The sequence below is a fragment of the Sus scrofa genome, chromosome 6 (genome assembly GCF_000003025.6).
Source record: "Sus scrofa isolate TJ Tabasco breed Duroc chromosome 6, Sscrofa11.1, whole genome shotgun sequence".
NCBI classification, from domain to species: Eukaryota; Metazoa; Chordata; class Mammalia; order Artiodactyla; family Suidae; genus Sus; species Sus scrofa.
The window spans coordinates 59,452,286-59,473,513 of record NC_010448.4 but is presented as its reverse complement, the minus strand read 5'-3'; the positions used below and the strand labels follow the sequence as shown (position 1 = coordinate 59,473,513).

Below are 21,228 nucleotides of genomic sequence, written 5' to 3'. Positions count from 1 at the left end.
CCTACACCACAAGCTCATGGCAATGCCAGATCCTTAACCCAGTGAGTGAGGCCAGGGATCAATCCTGCATCCTCATGGATACTAGTCAGATTCATAACCTCCTGAGCCACAACGGGAGCTCTCATTTCTTAAAAAGCTAACCATGGAGTTCCCAAATGACCCAACAATTCTAATCTTAGGCATATTCCCAGGAGAATTGAAAACATAGGTAGGTACACACCAAAACTTGAACGTGAATGTTCATATGTCCACATCACTCATAAGGGCCAAAAAGAAAAAACCACCAAAATGTCCATCTACTGGTGAGTAATGAAAGAAAACATGGCACATCCACACAATAGAATATTATTCAGTTATGAAAAGGAATGAGGTCCTGATACATACTAAACATGGATGAACCGTGAAAACATTTTGCTAAATGAAAGCCAGGCCCAAAACACCACATATAGTGTGATTCCATTTATAGGAAATGTCCAGAATAGGTAAATCCATAAAGACAGAGGTAGCTTAGTGGTTACCCAGGGCTGCAGTGTGGACAGGTGACTGCTTAATGGGTACAGGGTGATGGTTTTAGGGGTGATGAAAACGTTCTAAAACTTCGTAGCAGTGATGCACAACACTGGATACATTAAAAACTATAGAATTATACTCTTTAGTGGGGTGAATTTTATGATGGGTAAATTATATCTCAATTTTGAAAAAAAGGGGTGAACGATTTGTTTGGAGGCCACACCGCACTGGCTTCGGTCACCCTGCCAAGTGCTCCCGAGGCCTGCCTCCCCTCAAGCTGCCCCCTCACCAGATGGAGTAGCTATGGCAGAAGTCCAGCGCCGACACGATCTGGCGGAAGAACTTCCGGGCCTCCTTGGGGGTCAGTCTCCCCTTCTTGACTAGGTAGTCAAACAGCTCCCCTCCAGACACATGCTCCAGAACCAGGTACCTGGGGAACAAGGAGGGGGCAGAGGGCTGGAAGGGGCATGTGGAGGACCAAAGAGCCTGGTCTCCCTCTTCCAGCAGCACAAGACCTCAATGCCATTGGGCCCTGGAGGCAGAGAACCCCGACCCTCACGAGTCCCTGGGAGGGGCAATCTCCAATTCCCATTAGTGTGAACTGAGAAGCAGAAACTCAATTCCCATTAGCCCTGGTCAGCAGGTCAACCCCTGGGGTACACTTTGAATCACAGTTGTTCTCAGGAGATAAGACAATTCCATAAGTACCTGGAGGTCAGAGATCCCACTTCTCACAGGCCCCTAGGAAACAAAGCCTCCCATTTCCATCAGCCCTCGGGGAAGCCAAAGTTCTCATTCTCAGTAGTTTCTGGGATGCAGATAAAGGAATTCTAATCTAATCTTGGGCAGTGACATTTGCAGTGTATACCAATTCAACGGTCAGCTTCTGTGAGGTCCAGACTATGACTCCCATCATCCTGGGAGGTAAAGACTCCAATTCCCCTCAGCCCCTGGGAGGTTAAGACTCCAATTCCCATCAGGCCTTGAGAGGGAGAGACTCTAATTCCCATCAGCCTCTGGGAAGCCCAAATTCAATTCCCATCAGCCTTGGGCAGCCCCAACTCCATGTCAACTTCAGTATTAATACTTTGACCTAGTTGTTGCAGGAGATAAGGGAACTTCACTAGCACCTGGAGGAAGGAGACCCCAATTCTCACAGGACTCTGGGAAATAAAGACTCCTTCACCCCCCCACCTACTCCCATTAGCCCCAGGAAAGCCAAGCTTCCTGTTCCCGTAAGCTTCTGGGACATCCCGAGAATTGACGTCCCATCACTTCTTGGCGATAATGATTGTCTTTACATCAACTTCAGTCAGCTTGGGTGAAGGAAAAGACTACAACTGCCTTCAGTTCCTGAGAGGTTAAACACTCCCAACTCCCATAAGCCTCTGGGGCACAGAGATGCCTAGTTCCCATCAGCCACCTGGATGCTAAAGACTCCAAATTCCATCAGGCCCTGGGAGGCTAAATCTCTAACTCCCATCAGCCCCTGGAAAACAAAAGCTCAATTCCTACAAGCTCTTGGAAGGCTGAGGTTCCTCTGTGAAGCATAAACTCCCATGGGCCCTCTCTCCCGACAAGGATGGTGGTGCGAGAGTGACTGCTCCACCAATCTGCAGCAGCGGCCCCTCCCTGCCACCACACCTGGGGAAGCTGCAGGACTACAATTCCCATGAGCACCTGGGGCCAGGGCAGTTTCCTGCCTGGGGAAATCCGCCCTAGCATCGGATGGGTGCTGGAGTCAGTTCATCCTGGGGACTGTGTGGTAGGGGCAAGGGGTTGTTCCCTCTCCCATTGCCCAGCCCAGCTGTCCCTTGGGTCACCAGAGTCCAGACAAAGGCCTATTGTCTGGAGCCAGGACAGCTGGACCTCACCCCCATCCATCCTGGGGGGTAATCGACTTGGAGACACAGACTTAGAACTCTTAGGGAGACCCATTGTTGGGGTGTCTAGTCATAGCCCCCAGAGTTATGCTGGGAGAGGAGGGGAGCCTCCAATGCTCCAGAGAGAGCGTTTAGGAAGAGGCAGGGTTTCCTGGTCCTGGGGCTCTGCTAGGCCCCCTTGCCCTGGCAAAGGGGATGGGGATCTGCTCTTGGCAAGTTGAGTCTTGCTGACGGCATCCAGATTAGCCAGTGCAGAGAGTTCCCTGCAATGCAGTAGGGGGAGGGACTGGGGCTGGAGAGGAAGGAGGAGGGATCAGTCTCTGTCCCCCAATCTGGATGGCTCAGGCTTAGCTGTCCTGTTGTTGGGGTACGATAAGCCCTTAGTGTCAGGCCAGGTCAGTGTGGGAACAAGGAAGATTATGAGTACATTGTGGGGGGTTTTGTACTTATGCAGTAGAGAAGGGACTGGCCCTTCAGTGGCCCCGCTAGGAGAGCTCAAGTGTCCCCAGGCCCCTCCATGCCTTGTTTCTGGAAATGTGCCACCCTAGGAACTTGGGGAGGGCGCATTGGGGCTGGGTGTCTATAAATACCTACAAATATTTCTTGTTCTCGTAGACGTCGTGGAGCTTGAGGACGTGTGGGTGTTCAATGAGTTTCAGGATGGCGATCTCCCGCTCCACCTGCAGGAAAAGGAACGGAGGTCAGCGTGGCCTCCCTCCCTCCCACCTGCCCGCAGCCCCAGAGGGTCCCTGCTCCCCTGGAGCACAGCACACCTTCATCAGCACCGACTCGGACAGCTTCTCCCGGTTCACGATCTTGATGGCGACCTTCTGGCCCGTGATGCAGTGCACCCCAAGTTTAACCAGACCTGGGGGAGTGGGATTCAAAATGTGGGGTGTGTGGCCAGATCATTCTCCCTGCTTCTGTCTCCTAAGCAGCCCCCCTCCCCAGACACCCCATCTCCTCCTCCTTTCCCTGCTGGCTGTTTAATGGTGGCTTGAATCACCTGGACCTGAACTCCTGGGGGCTGGCAGCCACAATTTCCACAAAACACAGTTCTCTTCCTGCTCCCCGATTGTCCATCCACCTACCTGCCTCCCCTCCCTCCACAGCCACCCTTGAGTCTCACCCTGAGGCTCCATCCTCCTGCTGTGCCCGTTTTTAAGTCCATCTCTTCACATATTCTTGCCTGAGTCTCCAGAGTTCTGTGTTCTCCAGTCTGCCTCCTTCAAACAAACCTCTCTCTCTCTCTCTCTCAAGCCATCACTTCCTTGATCTCTCTGCCCTTTCATCTTCCAGAGACACCATGTCTCCCAAGGAATATAATCTTATGATTGCCCTTCTCCCAGACCATCCTCCTCCACTTCCTCTCAAACCCCGGCCTCTCCATCCCCTTCTTTGCTCGTTTCATAACAGTTGCAGCTGGGAACATGCAAACCCTGAGTGTGCCCCCTCCCCAAGGGAAAGCCCCAAAGCCACAGACCCAGGAGTTCAGATGCCCAGCCCCTCCGCCCTCAGACCCCCAAAGGCAGGCCTGCAACCCCTTCCTTCCCCACAACTCAGGAATCAGGTCAACAACACCTTCACACTTTTGGCACTAGGATATGGGGTCTGACCCTTTCCCGGGCCTGGCCCTCAGCTTCATAGAGACCAGAGGCTCAATCCTGAACTTCCTGACCAGGACACAGGTGTTCAGCTCCCTCTTACACCCACCTCCCACCGGGCAGGAGAGAGGTCAGAGCGAAAAGACCCCCGCCTGCACGTCCACAGCCACCGCCAAGGGATCTGCCTCCTGAATTCACCTTTCTACCTCTCCAGTCCTGGTGCCCACCCTGAGCCAGGATGCTGCAGAGGGGTCAGAATGCTATAGCCCATGACCCCAGCCTTACTTCCCCTGTCCCCCTCCCCAGGACAGAGGCCCTCCTCGGCCAGAGGTCCGTGCAGAGGGAAGAAGCTTCCCGCGGCGCACCCTCATCTCGCACCTCACCCCAGCCTGCGGCTGTACTGCAGCAAGGACCTCAGCTCCTGGCCTGGATCCTGGCTGCAGGCCCGCCTCCCTTTCCCACTGTGGTCCCAGAACCCCCCCACACACACCTTTGGGCCCTAGCACCTTCCCCCAGGAGCTCTGATCCCCGGGCCTCCTCCTCCCCAGGACCCCAGAGTCTGAGCCCTCACCCACCTCCATCGTGGGGACCAGGCAGTCTAGATCCCGAGTCCCTTCTCTCAGGGGTCTGGGTAGCCAGCCTTTGCCGTTTGAATCCCCAGGAGTCCCGCCCTCTGCCCCTCATCTCCCCTCGCCCCCGGCCCCCGGTGTCGCCTCCCCTGGCTCACCTGTCTGCCCTTTGCCCAGCGTCTTCTCCAGCCGATAGGGGCCCACATATTGGGCGTGCTGGGGTGGGTGTGGGTGTGGGTGCGGGAGGTGGTAGGCGGGGGAGCCCCCGCCCCCCTCCTTGCCCCCAGACGACATGATGCCCTTGGTACCGGCCCGACCGGCCCCCCGGCCGCCCCCCCTGCGGCCGGTAGCCCCGTCCCTCCGGTGGGGGCCGGCGACCGCTCCGTCCCGGCCCCCCCGGCTGCCCCCCACCTCTCCGGGGGTCCCCAGGGGGCTGGGCCGGGCCCCCCCAGTCGGCGGGCCGCGAAGCTGGGGGAGGGGGGGCTGGCCCGGGGGGGTCAGGCCCCGGGAGTCAGCATGGCCCGGGGGGGGCTGCGCGGCCCCCCCTCCCCAGGCCTTCTCTGGCCGGCCCCTCTCTTCCTGCGCCTCCCCCCGCCGGGGGGGTCTGAGGTGCGGGCCGGCGGATGCTGCAGGCCGAGGTCCCCCCGCCCCCCCACGCGCCCTCTCTCCTCCGCCTCCTCCTCCTCTCCGCCTCCCCCCGCCACCTCGTCCTTTCTCTCCGGCACGCTGACATCACCATCCGGGGACTCCGGGCCCTTCCCCAAAGTTAACCCTTTCGGAGGGGGGAGGGGGGAGCGGGGCAGGGGGCGGGCCTGGGAGCTGGAGGGATGGCGAGGAGGTGGGAGGATGCTGGGAGGGATGGAAGGATGCAGGAGACAGGATGGAGGGAGAGCGATGCGGCGCAGCGAGGCAGGGGCAGAGCTGGAGCTACACAAAGGGAAATGAAATCCATCCGAGTCGAGTTGGGAAAAGAGACGGACCGCGGCGGGGTGGGGGGTGGGGGGAAATGGAGCCCAGCAGAAACAGGGCTGGGGCGAAAGAGGGAGATTGGGGCACACGTCCAGGTGGGCAGAGACAGGAGAGAAAGAAGGAAAGGAGAGCAGGGGGACAGAGAGACAGGGAGGTGGAGAAACCCAGAGACAGAGATGGAGACGGAGGCAAGAGAGCTGGAGAGACAGGGTGTTGCGGGAGAAAGGAGGCAGGGAGCCATGGAGAGACAGATGGGAAGAGACGAACCCAGAAAACAGAGCCAGAGACGGGGAGAGACCTTAAGGAAAGGAGGGGACAGCCGAGAGAGACAGAGCAGTGGGGGAGAGAAATGGAGAAAAAGAGAGGGATGGGGCAGAGAGGGGCAAGATGTCACAGGCGAGGCACAGCGGGGGAGAGGGCAGGGAAAGGATGCGGGGTCAGAGAGCAGGAGGAAAACCACCTGAGGGAGCATTGGAAAGGGGCACGGGGCTGGGGGCGGCAGAGAACAAAACAGAGCCAGGTAGAAGGAGAGCTGGAGACAGACAAAGAGAGACAAAGAGGAACAGAGGCGGGGACCGCAAAAGATGGGGGGTACACAGAGGTGAAGGGCTAGAAGCTGGGGGGAGATGGCACAGATTGGAGGGCAGAGGATGGGGGAGGCAGAGGGAAAGAACTGGGGGCTTTGCTGATCCAAGACTCATCTCTGTCTCTCCAGACCCCCAAGCTGCCCACCCAGGCCCCCTTTCCCCACAAGCATCAGGGTCCCCTAGCCACCCACAGGCCAGGGTGCATGTTTTTAGATCATCTTGGATCCACATGTCCATTTAGGATCCTCCATCCTCCTACAGAGAAACTTCCAGAAGCCCTTGAGGCCCCTGTGTATTTTTTTTTTCAGGTCCCTGTCTCTTCCTTGTGCCCAACACAGCCTCCCCCAGATCTTCACACGGGCTGCAATATACTGTCTGCTCCACTGCCCATCCATGGACCTGTGCACAGCCAGACTTCCACATAATTTGGCTCTGTCAGGCACCCGTGTCATGCCCAAATCGCCTATAGAGCGTACCCGTGAGCCTTAAGTCCGCTGGTCAAGCACGTTCATTCCGTGAATCTACCATGAGTGCCAAATCTGAGCCACGTGCTCTTCCAAGTGGTGAGGGTAGAGCAGTGAGCCAAGTCAACCAAGATCCCTGTCCTGGGGAGCTCCCCCTGCAAAGGATGAGGCAGGTGAGAAATGATCAAAACACAAGATATGTTACAGAGTCGCCATGGGGGATGCAGAGGCGACGAGGGCAGGGAAGGGGGACGGGGAGTGTAAGTTGAGCAGGATGTGACTTTGCACATAGTGCCGAGAAGCCTCCGCCACGAAGGGACATTGAGGGAAGAGGCGCCTCAGAGGCAGGTGGATAAAGTGTCAGGAGCCTTCCAGGCAGAGGAAACAGCTGTGCAAAGGCCCTGTGGCAGGTGTGTGCCTGGTGTGTTATCGGAAAGTGGAAGGGCCAGGGTGGTCGGAAGGCGATGAGATGAGGAGGCAGATCACATAGGGCCTTAGAAGCAGCGTGACCCTCTGGTCTGGTTTATGGCTGGTATTCTGGAATTATTATTATTATTATTTTTTTTTGCCTTTTTCTAGGGCCGCACCTGCGGCATATGGAGGTTCCCAGGCTAGGGGTCGAATTAGAGCTGTAGTTGCCGGCCTACACCAGAGCCACAGCAATGCATGATCCAAGCCACGTCTGCGACCTACACCACAGTTCACGGCAACAACGCCAGATCCTTAACCCATTGAGCGAAGCCAGGTATCGAACCCTCAACCTCATGGTTCCTAGTCGGATTCGTTAGCCACTGAGCCACGATGGGAACTCCTATTCTGGAATAATTAATAGGATTCGTTGTCACTCTGTGTGTCCTGCTATGGATGGAAAGTTATACTATCACCCTTCTTACAGGTCATTGGAAAGGCTATCGCTTTTGTAGGGTAACTCTGAGGTGTTCTCATCTAGGCTACCATTCTATCACAGGTATAAAAATGTCATGTCATATACAATGACATGTTATATGTACATACATATTATATGGTATGATGTATAATAATATATGTAAATAGTATTGTAGATAGAGGGACTTGTACGTCAGTGTACATAGTATATATATATAGTAGGCTGGATACTGGGCCCCCAAAGATGTCCACATCCTAATTTCTAGAACATGCAAATATGTTGCCTTACATATTCATAGCAAAAGGGACGTGGCAGGTGTGACTGAGTTGAAAGTCTTAGATGGGAGAGCATCCTGGTTCCTTGGGTGGGTCCTACATGTCATCCCAAGAGTTCTTATCATGGGGAGGCAGGAGGATCAGAGGCAGAGGAGGAGATGGGACAGGGAAAGAAACAAGCTGAAATGCTGCGACCACAATCCAAGGAATGTGGGCAGCCTCTAAAAGCTGGAAAAAGCAAGGAAACAGAGGGTCCCTGGAGCCCCCAGGAGGAACACAATCCCCCTGATACCTTGGTTTTTAACTCAGTGAGACTCATTTGGGGCTTCTGACCTCCAGAACTGTAAGCTAATAAATCTGCGTTGTTGTAAGCCACCAAGTTTTTGGTAATTTGTTAAGAGCAACAATAGGAAAGGGATACAATAAAGTACACAGGGGCCTAGACCCACGTCAGATAGCTAGGCTTCTCAGTGCTACAAACCACAACAAACAACACACACACACAGCTTGTACACTGGTCTTTCCATCTCTGTCCAAAAGAGCACCTGGCATGTTGCAGACCTAGCCAAGGGCTCAATATACCTGTGACCGTAGGTCACAAGATAAGTACAGCCTTTCCTCGAGGGGAAGGGTCTCTTACGGAAGACCACAACTAGGATTCGCTTAAGATCACCCCAAAGGAAACACCTCCAAAGGCCAGGCACATTCCCAGACCTGAGCCCCAAATCTGGTGCAGGGAGGCCTCAAGCGGCCTAAACCACCTTGCGTGGGCATTTACTTCAGGCTTCAACGATCCCCTCCTCTGCACCTGGGCAGGACCCAGAGAAGATTCCACCAGGCAGATGTTGGGTAATAAGCACCGGCACAGGTAGTGCTGCAGTGTGGAGAATGCCTCCTTTGACGAATGGGGAAACTGAGGCCAGGAGACGGGTGGGGTTGGGTGCCTGGGTCAGGTTATTAGTGGTGCGACCCCAGGGCTCCAGTAAAAGACGTGGTGGGGTCCTAGATGGAAGAGAAAAGCCCTTGCTGATGCGGGGCACGCTCAGCGAGAATGGGGCGGGGCCAAGAAGTGGGCGGGGCTTGACGGGGGAACGGCCGGCAAACCGGCACGGGGGCGGGGCTCACCTGGGAGAGGCCGAAAGGCCTGGAACAGGGGCGGAGCCTGAAGCGGGCGGAGAGGGACCAGTTTAGAACTCGGGCTGGGTGTGGACGCGTTTGGGCCTAGGCAGAGCCAGGCCGGGGGGCGGGGCCTACACTAGGGCAGGGGCTTGCAATGAGCATGGGGAGGTGGGGCTCGCTAAGGGCGGGATCCGGGCCGGGGGCGGGCCTTAGGCCAGAGCGGGAGCACGAGGGGCGCGGCCTAGGTGAGGGGCTGGGCGGAGCGCAGTATCCCGCCAGTTAGGAAGGACTTCGGAGCTGGGCGAGGCCTCCTCACGCCTAGTTAAGGCCCTAAGTGGGGTGTCTGCGCCGGGAACTTCCGGGCGAGATTTGCGTATTTCCTGTCAATATGGCGGCGCCCATTGTAGTCAGGTGCGGGCGACTCTGTCTTTAGTAGCGGCGGCGACACGAGGCCCGGGGAGGTGAGGTCCGCCCCGCTCTGGCTCCCCTCTTTCGGAGAAGAGGGAGGAGACTTGTTGCCAAGAAAACCAAAGGGAGGCCTGGTTGCTATGAGGGCTGGGCAGTGGGGTTGCTAAGAGACGGGAACGCCTGCGGTGAAGATGGGGGAGGGGGTTGCTAGAGAGAGTGGGTGGGGCCTGTTGCTAGGGACGAAGGAGGGGCTTGTGACTTTGGGGAAGGGTCTCGCCGGTGTGAAGGAAGGAATGGGGGCTGTGGTTAAAGGGCATGTGGACAGAGTGGTTTGGGGTCGCGGAGGGCCGCCGAGCTCCCCTAAAACGCCACCTTCTCAGCAGACCTCCAGGAGTCGACCGGTCAGGAAGCCCGCGCTACCTCAGCGGTGACCATCCCCTACCCCAGCACATTCGTCCCTTCTTCGCAAACAGCCCATGGCGGACCAAGGCTCTGGGGGCAGCCGCCTTCCCCTGGCGCTGCCCCCAGCCTCTCAGGGTTGCTCGTCAGGGGGCAGCGGCTCCTCTGCTGGGGGCTCGGGCAACCCCCCACCCCCGCGAAACCTCCAAGGTCTGCTGCAGATGGCCATCACGGCGGGCTCTGAAGAGCCAGACCCACCTCCAGAACCCATGAGTGAGGAGGTAAAGGGGGGGGACCCAAGAAGCCGGGGTGAGGGGTGTGCGGACCGAGATATCTTGGGGAGGGAGTCCCGAGAGGGTCGGGAGGCCAGGTGTGAAGGCAGAGTAGCCTCCTTGTGCTTGATGGGGTTATTGTAGACTGAAGGTCTGATCCCTGGATCCCTGCACTGTGCAGGGAGGCAGAGTAGCCTCGTGGTAAAAAGAAGAGGCAAGGGTTCCGCAGACAGACCTGGATTCAGCATTTTATGGCTGTGTGACCTTGGGTATGTCCCTTCATCTTTCTGAGCCCCAAGTTCTTTATTTGCAAGTTGATGCTGACAGTTAGAATACCAGTGGTACTTCACTGAGTAGTTCCGAAGTTCCAGTTGAAGCAGGGCTGCATGCAGTGCCAGGCACATAGGCAGTGCTCCTGGAGGCAGCAGGATAGTCTCATTAAGAGCACAGGTTGTGGGAGTTCCTGCTGTGGTGAGGTGGGTTAAGAATCTGACTGCAGCAGCTCAGGTCGCTGGTTAAAGGATCTGGTGTTGCCACAGGCATAGGTCACAGCTGTGGCCATGATTCAGTTCCAGGCCTGGGACTTCCATATGCTGCGAGTACCACCATTAAAAAACCAAACCAAACCAAAGAACAGAACACAGGCTCTGTGGACAGTACGCTTAGGTTTGACTTAAGGCTCTGTGGATGGCTGACTGTGTGACCTTGGGCAAGTCACACCTTTCTGTGCCCCCATTTTCTCATCTGTGAAGGGGGGGTGACAATAATACTTACCTTGGAGGGTTGTTTTGGAGACTAATAGCTGTATTTGTCATACATATTATTTAGTTGTTGCTGACAGTTACAGTGTACGAGACATTGTGCTCATCCAGGTACATCCACGATGTCAATGAATCCTTAGGACTGTGTGGTAGGAAACAGGCACAGAAAGATTAACATCTTGCCCAGTTGATCCAGAACTGTGACTACAGAGCCTTCGTATGAGCACTTAACATGCAGTCTGGCCAAAAAAAAAAAAAAGTCAGTGGCCCATTTCTTAGCTCTTATCTCATTTAACCTGCTAACAGCATTTGATTGCTAACCCCTCTCCTTGATCTCACTCTCTGTCTCTTTTTGGTTTTTTTTTGGCTGCATCTGTGGCATGTGACAGTTTCTGGGCCAGGGATTGGAGGAACCTGAGCCACAGCAGTGACAACACCAGATCCTTAACCCACTGAGCCACCAGGAAACTCCACGATCTCTTTCTTCCTTATGCTACTAGGACATTGAGATGTACTGTGTTTTTTTGTTTTTTTTTTTTTCTTTTTTTTTGTTTTTGTTTTTGTCTTTTTGTCTTTTCAGGGCCACACCCGTGGCACATGGAGGTGCCCAGGCTAGGGGTCTCAGAGCTGTAGCCACCAGCCTATGCCAGAGCCACAGCAATGCTGTGTCCGAGCCGTGTCTGCGACCTACACCACAGCTCACGGCAATGCCGGATCCTTAACCCACGGAGCGAGACCAGGGATCGAACCCGCAACCTCATGGTTTCTAGTCGGATTCATTTTCTCTGCGCCATGACGGCAACTCCGAGGTGTATGGGTTTTCATCCCACCCTTTGGCCCTTCTTCCCCATCCTCTGTTAGCGTGTCCTCACTCCCCAGCCTCTTTTCGCTGGAGCTCTCACAGGACTCTCATTTACGCTTACTTCCTGTGTGACCTCCTGTCGGATTGAGGCTTTACTCTGATGACTCTCAAGTGTGTATCTCCACACCAGTGGTTCTCTCCTGAAAGTGGTTTTAACCACATTTAGCAATGTGTGGAGACATTCTTGGTTGTCGTCCATTGGGTAGGGGAAGGCCAGGGGTGCTGTTCAACATAGTACAGTGCACAGAATGCCCCCCGCCCCCGGAACTGTCCCGCTTAAAGTGTCAGCAGCGTGCAGCTTCAGAGATCCAGGTCGGGAGTTCCCATCGTGGCGCAGTGGTTAACAAATCCCACTAGGAACCATGAGGTTGGGGGTTCAATCCCTGGCCTTGCTCTGTGGGTTAAGGATCCGGCGTTGCCGTGAGCTGTGGCGTAGGTCGCAGACTCGGCTTGGATCTCAGCTTGGATGTCTCATTGCTGTGGCTCTGGTGTAGGCTGGCAGCTGCAGCTCCGATTCAACCCCTAGCCTGGGAACCTCCATATGCTGGGGGAGTGGCCCAAGAAATGGCAAAAAGACAAAAAAAAAAAAAAATTTTATTGCAGTATGGTTGATTTACAGTGGCTGTTGTTGGTGATGACTGTTATTCATGAATTAATTATTGGTAAAGTTTGCCTCTTTCTTCCACCTCACTCCCCAGAGGCGCCAGTGGCTGCAGGAGGCCATGTCGGCCGCCTTCCGGGGCCAGCGAGAGGAGGTGGAGCAGATGAAGAACTGCCTCCGGGTGCTGTCCCAGCCCACACCCTCCTCAGCTGGTGAAGCTGAACTGGCTGCTGACCAGCAGGAGCGTGAGGGGGCCCTGGAGCTGCTGGCCGACCTGTGTGAGAACATGGACAACGCTGCAGGTACAGCCAGCCCACCTCGGCCTGCCTCTGGCTGCCAGGGTCCTGCCTCTTCTGCCTCCTGGCTTCCCTCTGCAGCCCAGCCCTTGTCCTTTGGCTCAGGGACCTCTGGCTCAGCCTCCTCCCCAGCCTCCCAGCCTCCAGCCTCACCCTTGCCGTCTGGCTCCGATTCAGGCCCCCGGTGGGACTCCCTGTCCCTCCCTGCTCGGTTCACTTGCCGTCAGGAGCATTGATGGCTGCAGGTTCAGTCCACCACCTCACCGATGCTCTCTGAAACTGGCCACGTCGCCCTCCTCTGCTGGGAGTCCATGGCCACTTCAGAGTAAGCCACAGGAAGTGTTCCTTGATGGGGGAGCCAGAGAGGCCCTCCCCGAGGGTGACACTTGGTTAGAGACCTAAAGCGAGGGCTCAAGTCATGGAATTAGCTCTGGAAAAGGCATTCCAGGAAGAGGGCACGGCCTGTGCCAAGGCCCTGCGGTGGGAACGCACCCGACATGTTCGGGAACAGCAGTGAGGCCAGCACAGCAGAGTGGAGGCCAGGAAGTGACACCAGGCACACCTGGCCTCATGGGCCAAGGTGGTGCTGTGGCTCTTACTCTCGGTGCCGAGAAGCTGACTGATGGACGAGTCGTCACTTCCACTTGGAGGGGCGTCGGTGTGGTTGTCGAGGATCTGGGTTTATCTGTCCTGGACATTGACGGATGAGGGGTCGTAGAAGGCATGACCTTTTGCAGCTGCCTTCCTTCCCTGAGGGTGATGTTTTCAAGGTTCTTCCACGTTGTGACTGGTATCAGAACTTTATTCCTTTCTGTGGTTAAGGCTGCGTGTCATGGATCCATTCATCAGCTGATGGGTATTTGGGGCAGCTACCCCTGGGTTATTGCACATGATGCGGCTGTGAACACTGGCGTGCAGGTGCCCAGTGGAGTTCCTGCTTTCACCGCTTTGGGAGATAACTAGGTGTCTTCGCTGATGACTTTCTGAGGAAGCGCCAAGCTCGCCAATAGGAAAACAGCCGGTGGGCTGTAGTTTGCAGATCACTGGTTTGGCGTGTGCTTCTCCCACAGGGCATGTCCTGGTGGTCACAGAGACGGGGTGTCCGGGCTGGCATTGAGGGGGCCGGAGCCTGGGAGCCCTGACCCTCCAAATGCTGACATCGTCGAGACACACTGTCCTTGGAGAGAGCCAGCCCTCGGAGGCAGGCTCCCCTTTGCCCTAAGAAAGCACCGCGGATTGGGGCTGAAACAGCAGAAGTCTACTTTCTCATAGTTCCGAGGCTGGAAGCCTGAGCATTGGTGTCTTCTGAGGCCCTTCCGGGCTCGTAGACGGCGCTCTTCTCACTGTATCCTCTTGTGGTTCCTCCTCCGTGGGTGTCTGTGTCCTGATCTCTTCTTATGAGGACACCAGTCATATTGGACCGGCGCCCCATCCTGTGACATCATTTCGCCTTAATCGCCTCCTTAATGGCCTGTCCCCAAATACAGTACTTCCTAGGACCCTGGGGGTTAGGACTTCAGTGGAAAGTTGGGGGTGGGCACAGCTCAGCCCGTCACACCTGTCTGCTCCCCTCTCTCCCACACAGACTTCTGCCAGCTATCTGGCATGCACCTGCTGGTAGGCCGCTACCTGGAGGCGGGCCCCGCGGGGCTGCGGTGGCGGGCGGCACAACTCATCGGCACATGCAGCCAGAACGTGGCGGCCATCCAGGAGCAGGTGCTGGGCCTCGGTGCCCTGCGCAAGCTGCTGCGCCTGCTGGATCGGGACCCCTGCGACTCGGTGCGCGTCAAGGCCCTCTTCGCCATCTCCTGTGAGTGTCCTGGGGCCGGGCTGGCAGGGTGGGGCCTGGGTCCACAGGGCAGGCGCCAGCCCTCCGATCTGCTTCAGGGCAGAGGGAGGGGGGCCTCATTTGTTGTTTATTCCCAGCACCTGTCGGGTCTCTGCTTGGTGCTGGGAACAGAGCTGTGCACTTGCCACCCGCTGCACTGGTCAGAGAGCCAGATCCTGGCGACACAGGACAAGGGCCCGCTCGAGTGCTTTTGGGCCCCCTCAGGGCTCTCAGCCAAAGTCCTGTTGCCATCTGGGACCTGATCACCCCCGTCATTGTGGAGGGGGCTCTCCAGGGGGCTGCTTGAGTGTCCTCACAACGTGTTAGCGGGCTTCTCCCAGAGCGTGCCAGCCAGGGTGCCAGGCAGGAGCTCCGAGAACTACAGTGCCTTTTATCTTTTTTTTTTTTTTGGTACCAACCCCTCTCTTGCCCCTTCCTCTCCCCTCTCCTTGCTGGTAACCTCTAGTTTGTTCTCTGCGTCTGTGAGTCTATTTCATTTTTGTTGTATTCAGTAGTTTGTCTTATTTTTTTAGATTTCAGAGCTAAGTCATTAACCTCAGTATCTGTCTTTTTCTGTCTGATTTATTTCATTTAGTGTAACAACTCCCAGGTCCATCCATGTTGTTGCAAATGACACAATTTCATTTTTTCTTCCTTGTGGCTGAGGCCTTTTATCTTTTTGAAAGTTGATGTTGGAGTTCCCCTTGGGGCTCAGGGGGCTAAGAACCTGACATGGTGTCCGTGAGGATGTGGGTTTGATCCCTGGCCTCGCTCAGTGGGTTAGGGATCTGGCGTGGTGATGGCTGTGGCAGCCTCTGGTGCCCAGGGCGGCCCCTGTGACACAGAATGATGTGGCGCCACCTGTCAGCTTTGCCAGGTGGCGAGGCCCTGTGTGAAGGGAAGGGTTGCTCCTGGACACATCATGACGGCGGAGCCAGCGATGGAGAGGCTTAGTCATGTCTACCCCTCCTCATAGGCTGGTACTTTTTTTTTCTTTTTTTTTTTTGTTAATTGGATGACATTTTATTTAACCCCTTATATTTAAATTATTGTCATTTCAGCCCCTCATTATGTGGAGTGCTAACGAGATACCTTGCATTTCTTTTTCCCCACGCTTTGTCCTTTTTTTTTTTGAGGGCCACACCTGCAGCATATGGAGGTGCCCAGGGTAGGGGTCAAATTGGAGCTGCAGCTGCCGGCCTACACCACAGCCACCAGCAATGGGGGATCTGAGCCGCGTCTCTGACCTACACCACAGCTCATGTTAACGCTGGATCCTTAACCCACCAAGCGAGGCCAGGGATTGAACTGGCGTCCTCATGGATACTGGTCGGGCTTGTAACTGCTGAGCCACAGTGGGAACTCCTCATGTTACGTCTTCTGACACCTGGTGTACATCCCGCGTGTAAAGTACATCTCCACTCAGGCTGAATAGTCAGTGGCTGGCCTAGAAGGCAGCTGTAGTGAGGGGACACAGCGGTGCTTCATGGAAAAATATTGTAACACTGCTTCCTTTTTTTTTTTTTTTTTTTTTTAAATGGCCACCCCCGCAGCATGTGGAAGTTCCTGGGCCAGGGGTTGAGTTGGAATGTCAGCTGAGGCCTATGCCACAGCCATGGCAATGCCGAATCCTTAAACCACTGAGTGAGGCCAGGGATCGAACCTGCATCCTTACGGAGATACCGTCAGGTCCTTAATTTGCTGAGCCACAATAGGAACTCCTCACTTTTTCACCTTAAATTTATTTATTTATTTCTATTTTTTGGCTGTGCCTGCATCATGTCGACGTTCCCAGGCCAGGGATCTAACCTGCACCACGGCAGCGACCTGAGCCACAGCAGTGATGCCAGATCCTTAACCCACTGAGTCACCAGGGAACTCATTTTACCCTAAATTTCAGTGAGTTAAACTCCAACAAGATTAACAGCTCAGGTCCTCAGAGGTACGTGCCCCATGTCAGGTGTTTAGTGGCCACAGGTTTCTGGGGACTCCTGCCCGCCCACCCTGGCCTAGACCCTGCCCGGGAGGAGGTGCTTCCGTGGAGGTGCCCCCACAGGCCAGTTCTCATCCTACCTTGGAGGCTTTCCAGAGTCCCCCTCACCCTCACCCTCACGATGCGCTCTGGCTCTCTAGCTTTTAGCTTGCTCATCAGTAAAATGGGGTTCCTAGAGCACTCACCTCCTGAAAAAAGTGAAGGAGATTTTGAAGACCAAAAAAAGACAGTGTTCCCGCCAGTGGCTGAATGGATGAACAACGCGTGGCATTGCACAGGATGGGCTGCTGCTCGGCCATTAAAAGGGCTGCGTATGGATTCCGGCTGTAACATGGATGAGCCTGGAGGACATTATGCTGCGTGAAGGGCAGCCACAAAAGGCCGCGCAGCGTGCATTCCACGTGTGAAGGGTCCAGAGTAGGCCACGCCACAGGCATGGCAAGCAGAGTAGTGGTTGCCACTGGGGGAGGGACTGCTCATAGGTCGGGGGCTTTTGGGAGTGATGCAGATGTCCTCCAGGTAGATAGGTGTGGTCAGCTGACCTTGTGAATATACGAAAAACCACTGAATTGTATGCTTTTAAAAGGTAAATTGTACTTGAAGGTAATGCTGGCGAAGCACAGGCCCACGGAAATCAGTGATGGTGATGAGGGTGCAAATGGTGATAGTGATGGTGATGAAGATGGTGACGATGGTGCTGATGGTGATGGTGATGATAGCGATGATGTGATGGTGTTGATGGTGATGCTGGTGATGGTGCTGACGGTGGTGAAAGTGATGGTGATGGTGATGCTGGTGATGGTGCTGATGTGATGGTGTTAATGGTGATGCTGATGGTGGTGACGGTGGTGGTGATGGTGAAAGTGATGGTGATGGTGGTGGTGGTGCTGATGGTGATAGTGATGGTGATGATAGCAATGATGTGATGCTGGTGCTGGTGACGCTGATGGTAATGGTGATGGTGCTGATGTGATGGTGGTGTTAATGATGCTGACGCTGATGATGGTGCTGACGGTGGTGGTGGGGATGGTGGTGGGGATGACTGTGGTGGTGATGTTGGTAATGCTGGTGACGCTGATGGTGCTGATGTGGTGATGGTGGTGTTAATGGTGATGATGATGATGGTGATGACGGTGGTGATGGTGAAAGTGATGATAATGGTGATGGTGGGGATGGTGGTGGTGATGGTGATAATAACGGCCGTAGTGGTGACTGTGACCTCAGGGCCTTCCTCCTCTCCCCAGGCCTGGTCCGGGAGCAGGAGGCCGGGCTGCTGCAGTTCCTCCGTCTGGACGGCTTCTCTGTCTTGATGCGGGCCATGCAGCAGCAAGTGCAAAAGCTCAAGGTCAAGTCGGCGTTCCTGCTGCAGAACCTGCTGGTGGGCCACCCTGAACACAAAGGTGGGGCGGCCAGGGGCCGGAGCGGGGGTGGTTCCTGGGGGGCAGGGGCACTCGGGGGAAGAGACCACCCCTCTGACCCCACGGCCCTTCCGCAGGGACCCTGTGCTCCATGGGCATGGTCCAGCAGCTGGTGGCCCTCGTCCGGACAGAACACAGCCCCTTCCATGAGCACGTGCTTGGAGCCCTGTGCAGGTGCGCTGGCGCCCAAGAGGCCCCTGCCGCGGGGGATAAAGGGTTTAGGGTCAGAGAGGAGTGGGAATCAGGGGGCTGGCCCTCCCGGAGCCTCAGTTCCTGGCCTTGGAGGGCTGACACAGCAGCCTGGGGAGGAGGGGGGTTCTTTCTCGCACACAAATGCCCCCTGCACACACGCAAAGCAGCTGAGTGTGCGGGCAGCCGCTGTCCTGTGTGGAGTCGGCTCCAGGCTGGGCACCGTGTTGAGCACCCTGTTTTGTACAAGGCTCATTGAGCTTCCTGGGGTGGTGGTGTGGGGGTGGGAGGCAGTTGGGAAGTCCACATTGCAGATGGGGAAACGGAGGCCCATCGTCAGGGAGCAACTTGCCGGGGCTCCCCTAGGAGCAGTGGGGATGGGGAGGTGGGCCTGTGCAGAGGGCTGTCCCAAGAATGGCTCTCCTGTCCCTGCAGCTTGGTGACAGACTTCCCCCAGGGTGTGCGGGAGTGCCGGGAGCCTGAGCTGGGCCTGGAGGAGCTTCTGCGGCACCGCTGCCAGCTGCTGCAGCAGCGTGAGGAGTACCAGGTACTGCTGGCGGGTTGAGGGTGGGGTGGGGGCCCAGCTCGGGGGATCCAGCCCAGGGTCCAGGGGATGGGCGGGTCTGCTGCCTGCCTTCTGGGCCTCTGCGGTCTCTTTGCCCATGGCTTTGGTTTACATTCTTTTTTTTTTTCCTCCTCCACACCCTCAGCATGTGGAAGTTCCAGGGCCAGGGATCGAACCCATGCTACAGCAGTAACCTGAGCCACTGCAGTGACAAGGCCAGATCCTTGACTCACTATGCCACCAGGGAACTCCTTCATTAGATATTTAATTATATGGATATAACTAACAAACAAGTGATGAGTAACAACTCGGGCATGTAGGTAGGTAGGTAACAAGTGATAAAGAACAAGATTAGTACTCAATAGTTAGTTATAATTAAATAACTATTTACTTTTTTTTTTTTTTTTTTTTTTTTGGCTTTTTAGGGCCAAATCCATAGCATATGGAGGTTCCCAGGCTAGGGGTCTAATCAGAGCTACAGCCATTGGCCTACACCAGAGCCACAGCAATGCCAGATCCGAGCCTCGTCTGCGACCTACACCACAGCTCACGGCAATGCCAGATCCCGAACCCACTGAGTGAGGCCAGGGATGGAACCTGCGTCCTCATTGATACTAGTCAAGGTCATTAACCACTAAGCCACGACGGGAACTCCTGTTTCCACTCTTTCACTACGGCCAACTCTGCTAAAAGAATAACCTTTTATGTGTGGGAGTTTGTCTAGAACAATTCTTAGCAAAGGAAAGGCTGGGAGTTCCCTGGTGGCACAGTGGGGTAAGGATCTGGTGTTGTCACTGCTATGGTTTGGTTGTGACGTGGGTTCAATTCCCGGCCCACGAAGTTTTGCATGCCGATGATGCAGCCAAAAAAAAAAAAAAAAAGAAAGAAAGAAAGAAAAAGAAAAGGAAAGACGTCCTCGGCTGTTGCCATGTTGCTCTGTATAGAAGTTGACCCAGTCGACACTCGACCACTAGGGTGTCCAGTCTGCCTGCATCCTGGCCGAGACGGGGTGTCTCCTGCCATCCCGCCTTTTCTCAAGCCGACTGGGGACAAGCAGCATTCCTGTCCAGTGTATACATTGGCCTTTCTCCTTATGTCGGAATTTGGGCACCTTCTTCCTTTCATTGGTGAACTGCTTTTTAATATCCTTTGCCCGTTTATCTAACGGGTGGTGGTTTTTGCAGTTAATTCATTAAGGCCCTTAAGTATTAAATTCGTTAGCTGTTTGTCACAAGTTGCAAATGTTTTTTACCCCGGATTGTCATTTTTTTCTTTCTTTTTTGTTTCTGGCATCTTTTTGCCATGCAGACACCTTTTATGTGTACGTGGTCCAACCTACCAATGGTTCTGTCTTGGTTCCTGGAGTTTGTGGAAGGGGTTTTAAATAGGGATTAGTGAGGGTTGGTCATATCTGGGAGTTAGAAAGAGCCTGAGGGGGCTGATGTGAAGACATAGACCGGTGGGGTGGGACTGCACTGGGTTCTAGGTCATGGGCAAGAAGAGAAACAGTTATAGATCTGAGCAGAAATCAGAGAACCCCGAGATGCTTTGGGGAGGTGGCGGGAGGGAAGAGGAGTTGTTCCAGGTGCAGAGCAGCTGGAAGCAGGGGCTGGCCTTTGCATTCAGGCTTCCAATCTCGCCCCTCAATCCAGGAGGAGCTGGAGTTCTGTGAAAAGCTGCTACAGACTTGTTTCTCCACCCCCACGGATGACAGCATGGATCGGTGAAACCCGGTGGCTTCTCACCCCTTCTCCGTGGGAACCCCATGCCTCCTGCCTCCGTCTCATCCATGAGGCCCTCTCCATAGGAGCACAGGGCCTTGGTGGTGCTGGGCCAGGGGCGAGCCCACCCGTCTCCGCTCAGCTCCCTGGAGGGGCATTGAGAAAGGCGCTGGCTCCTTGGACCCCACCTCTCACGTGCTCTCACTCCATTCCCCCTTCTGTCCACACTGCTCTTCTAATAAAGGTGTTTCTCCTCCACCCCCTTCACTGCCCCCTTTGTCACCTCCCCTGGAGGGTGCCTTGGGAGAGGAGGAGGGGCATGATCTTAGGGGATCTGGGGAGCAGTGGAGGGGACCGCAGCAGGCTGAACCTAGGAATAAAAAAAAGTGTTGCTCTCTAAAGGACAGCCATTGTCTTCTTTCATCCTCCCATCCCCTCGGGAGAGGGAGTGGGAGGGATACTTGTCCATCTCTCTGGTTCCCCATCATCTCCCATAACTACTCAGTGCGAGGAATAACTACCTTAAACTCCCCCACTGCCTTGCCCAAGGCGGAAATCATGTTTTTTCCTAGCTTGTCATGGGGGGGCTCATATCACGTGACTTCAGCTCTTCTAATCAGAGCTTGCCATGTGGCTGCTTGAAAAACCATTACCGGAGGCGGCTGGAGCAGGTGTTCAAGGTCTGGGGGTGTTCCCATACCAGAGACGACTCTGGGTCCCTGGGGCAGGCCTGTGGTTGGGTGTGGGCTTCATCCTGGTAGCAAAGCACTAAGCCTTTTATCCAGCCTTCTTAGAGACTGGGGGGACAGCAGGGAGCAGGGAAACTGCCTCACCCCTTTTTATAAATTCCTTTTCAGTTTAGCCAAAGGAGGTTTCATTTACAGCTAAGCGTTCTGACCCATACTATGTATTTCAGACAAGGAAGCCGAGCTCAGGGTGGTTGACCTGCAGCCAAGTTAATAACCAAGCTTTACACCTGAGCCAATTCCAAAGCTGAGCTCCTCCCTGTATCCTGGTTTTCTAGCCCCATTTAATGCCAGACTCATTTC

The 21,228-nt window shown here is 55.2% G+C and overlaps 2 protein-coding genes across 4 annotated transcripts in view; one reads left to right on the top strand and one right to left on the bottom strand.

The window, feature by feature from the left end:
• The window catches only part of BRSK1 (BR serine/threonine kinase 1), a 30,774-nt gene extending 25,549 nt beyond the window's left edge, over window positions 1-5,225 (bottom strand). The window contains exons 1-4 of one of the 2 annotated variants that reach the window (XM_021094996.1): window positions 4,725-5,225; window positions 3,167-3,261; window positions 2,988-3,073; window positions 800-940 (exon numbers count right to left, since the gene is read on the bottom strand). In XM_021094996.1, the coding sequence (XP_020950655.1) occupies window positions 800-940; window positions 2,988-3,073; window positions 3,167-3,261; window positions 4,725-4,860 (458 nt within the window). In that variant the 5' untranslated portion in view covers window positions 4,861-5,225. Of the gene's footprint in view, window positions 1-799; window positions 941-2,987; window positions 3,074-3,166; window positions 3,262-3,522; window positions 3,888-4,724 lie in introns of those variants that run through there. The other variant, XM_021094997.1, reaches the window with a different exon arrangement.
• Window positions 8,981-20,580, top strand: HSPBP1 (HSPA (Hsp70) binding protein 1). 2 transcript variants are annotated; one of them, XM_003127468.5, is made up of 8 exons: window positions 8,981-9,327; window positions 9,658-9,954; window positions 12,267-12,471; window positions 14,051-14,275; window positions 17,531-17,686; window positions 17,782-17,878; window positions 18,329-18,440; window positions 20,111-20,580. In XM_003127468.5, exons 2-8 carry the CDS (start codon window positions 9,751-9,753, stop codon window positions 20,183-20,185), a joined length of 1,074 nt encoding a protein of 357 aa, XP_003127516.2. In that variant the 5' UTR covers window positions 8,981-9,327; window positions 9,658-9,750; the 3' UTR covers window positions 20,186-20,580. The 2 variants fall into 2 exon arrangements, with proteins under 2 accessions (XP_003127516.2, XP_005656031.1); XM_005655974.3 differs by having other exon boundaries at window positions 9,070-9,327; window positions 9,655-9,954; window positions 20,111-20,576.

Bases quoted from the DNA above. Each gene is read 5' to 3' on its own strand.
- HSPBP1 (XM_003127468.5), top strand. From the start codon at position 9,751: ATGGCGGACCAAGGCTCTGGGGGCAGCCGCCTTCCCCTGGCGCTGCCC. The intron at 17,687-17,781 runs GTGGGGCGGCCA...GCCCTTCCGCAG, and splicing joins GGGCCACCCTGAACACAAAG to GGACCCTGTGCTCCATGGGC. The intron at 18,441-20,110 runs GTACTGCTGGCG...CCCTCAATCCAG, and splicing joins AGCAGCGTGAGGAGTACCAG to GAGGAGCTGGAGTTCTGTGA.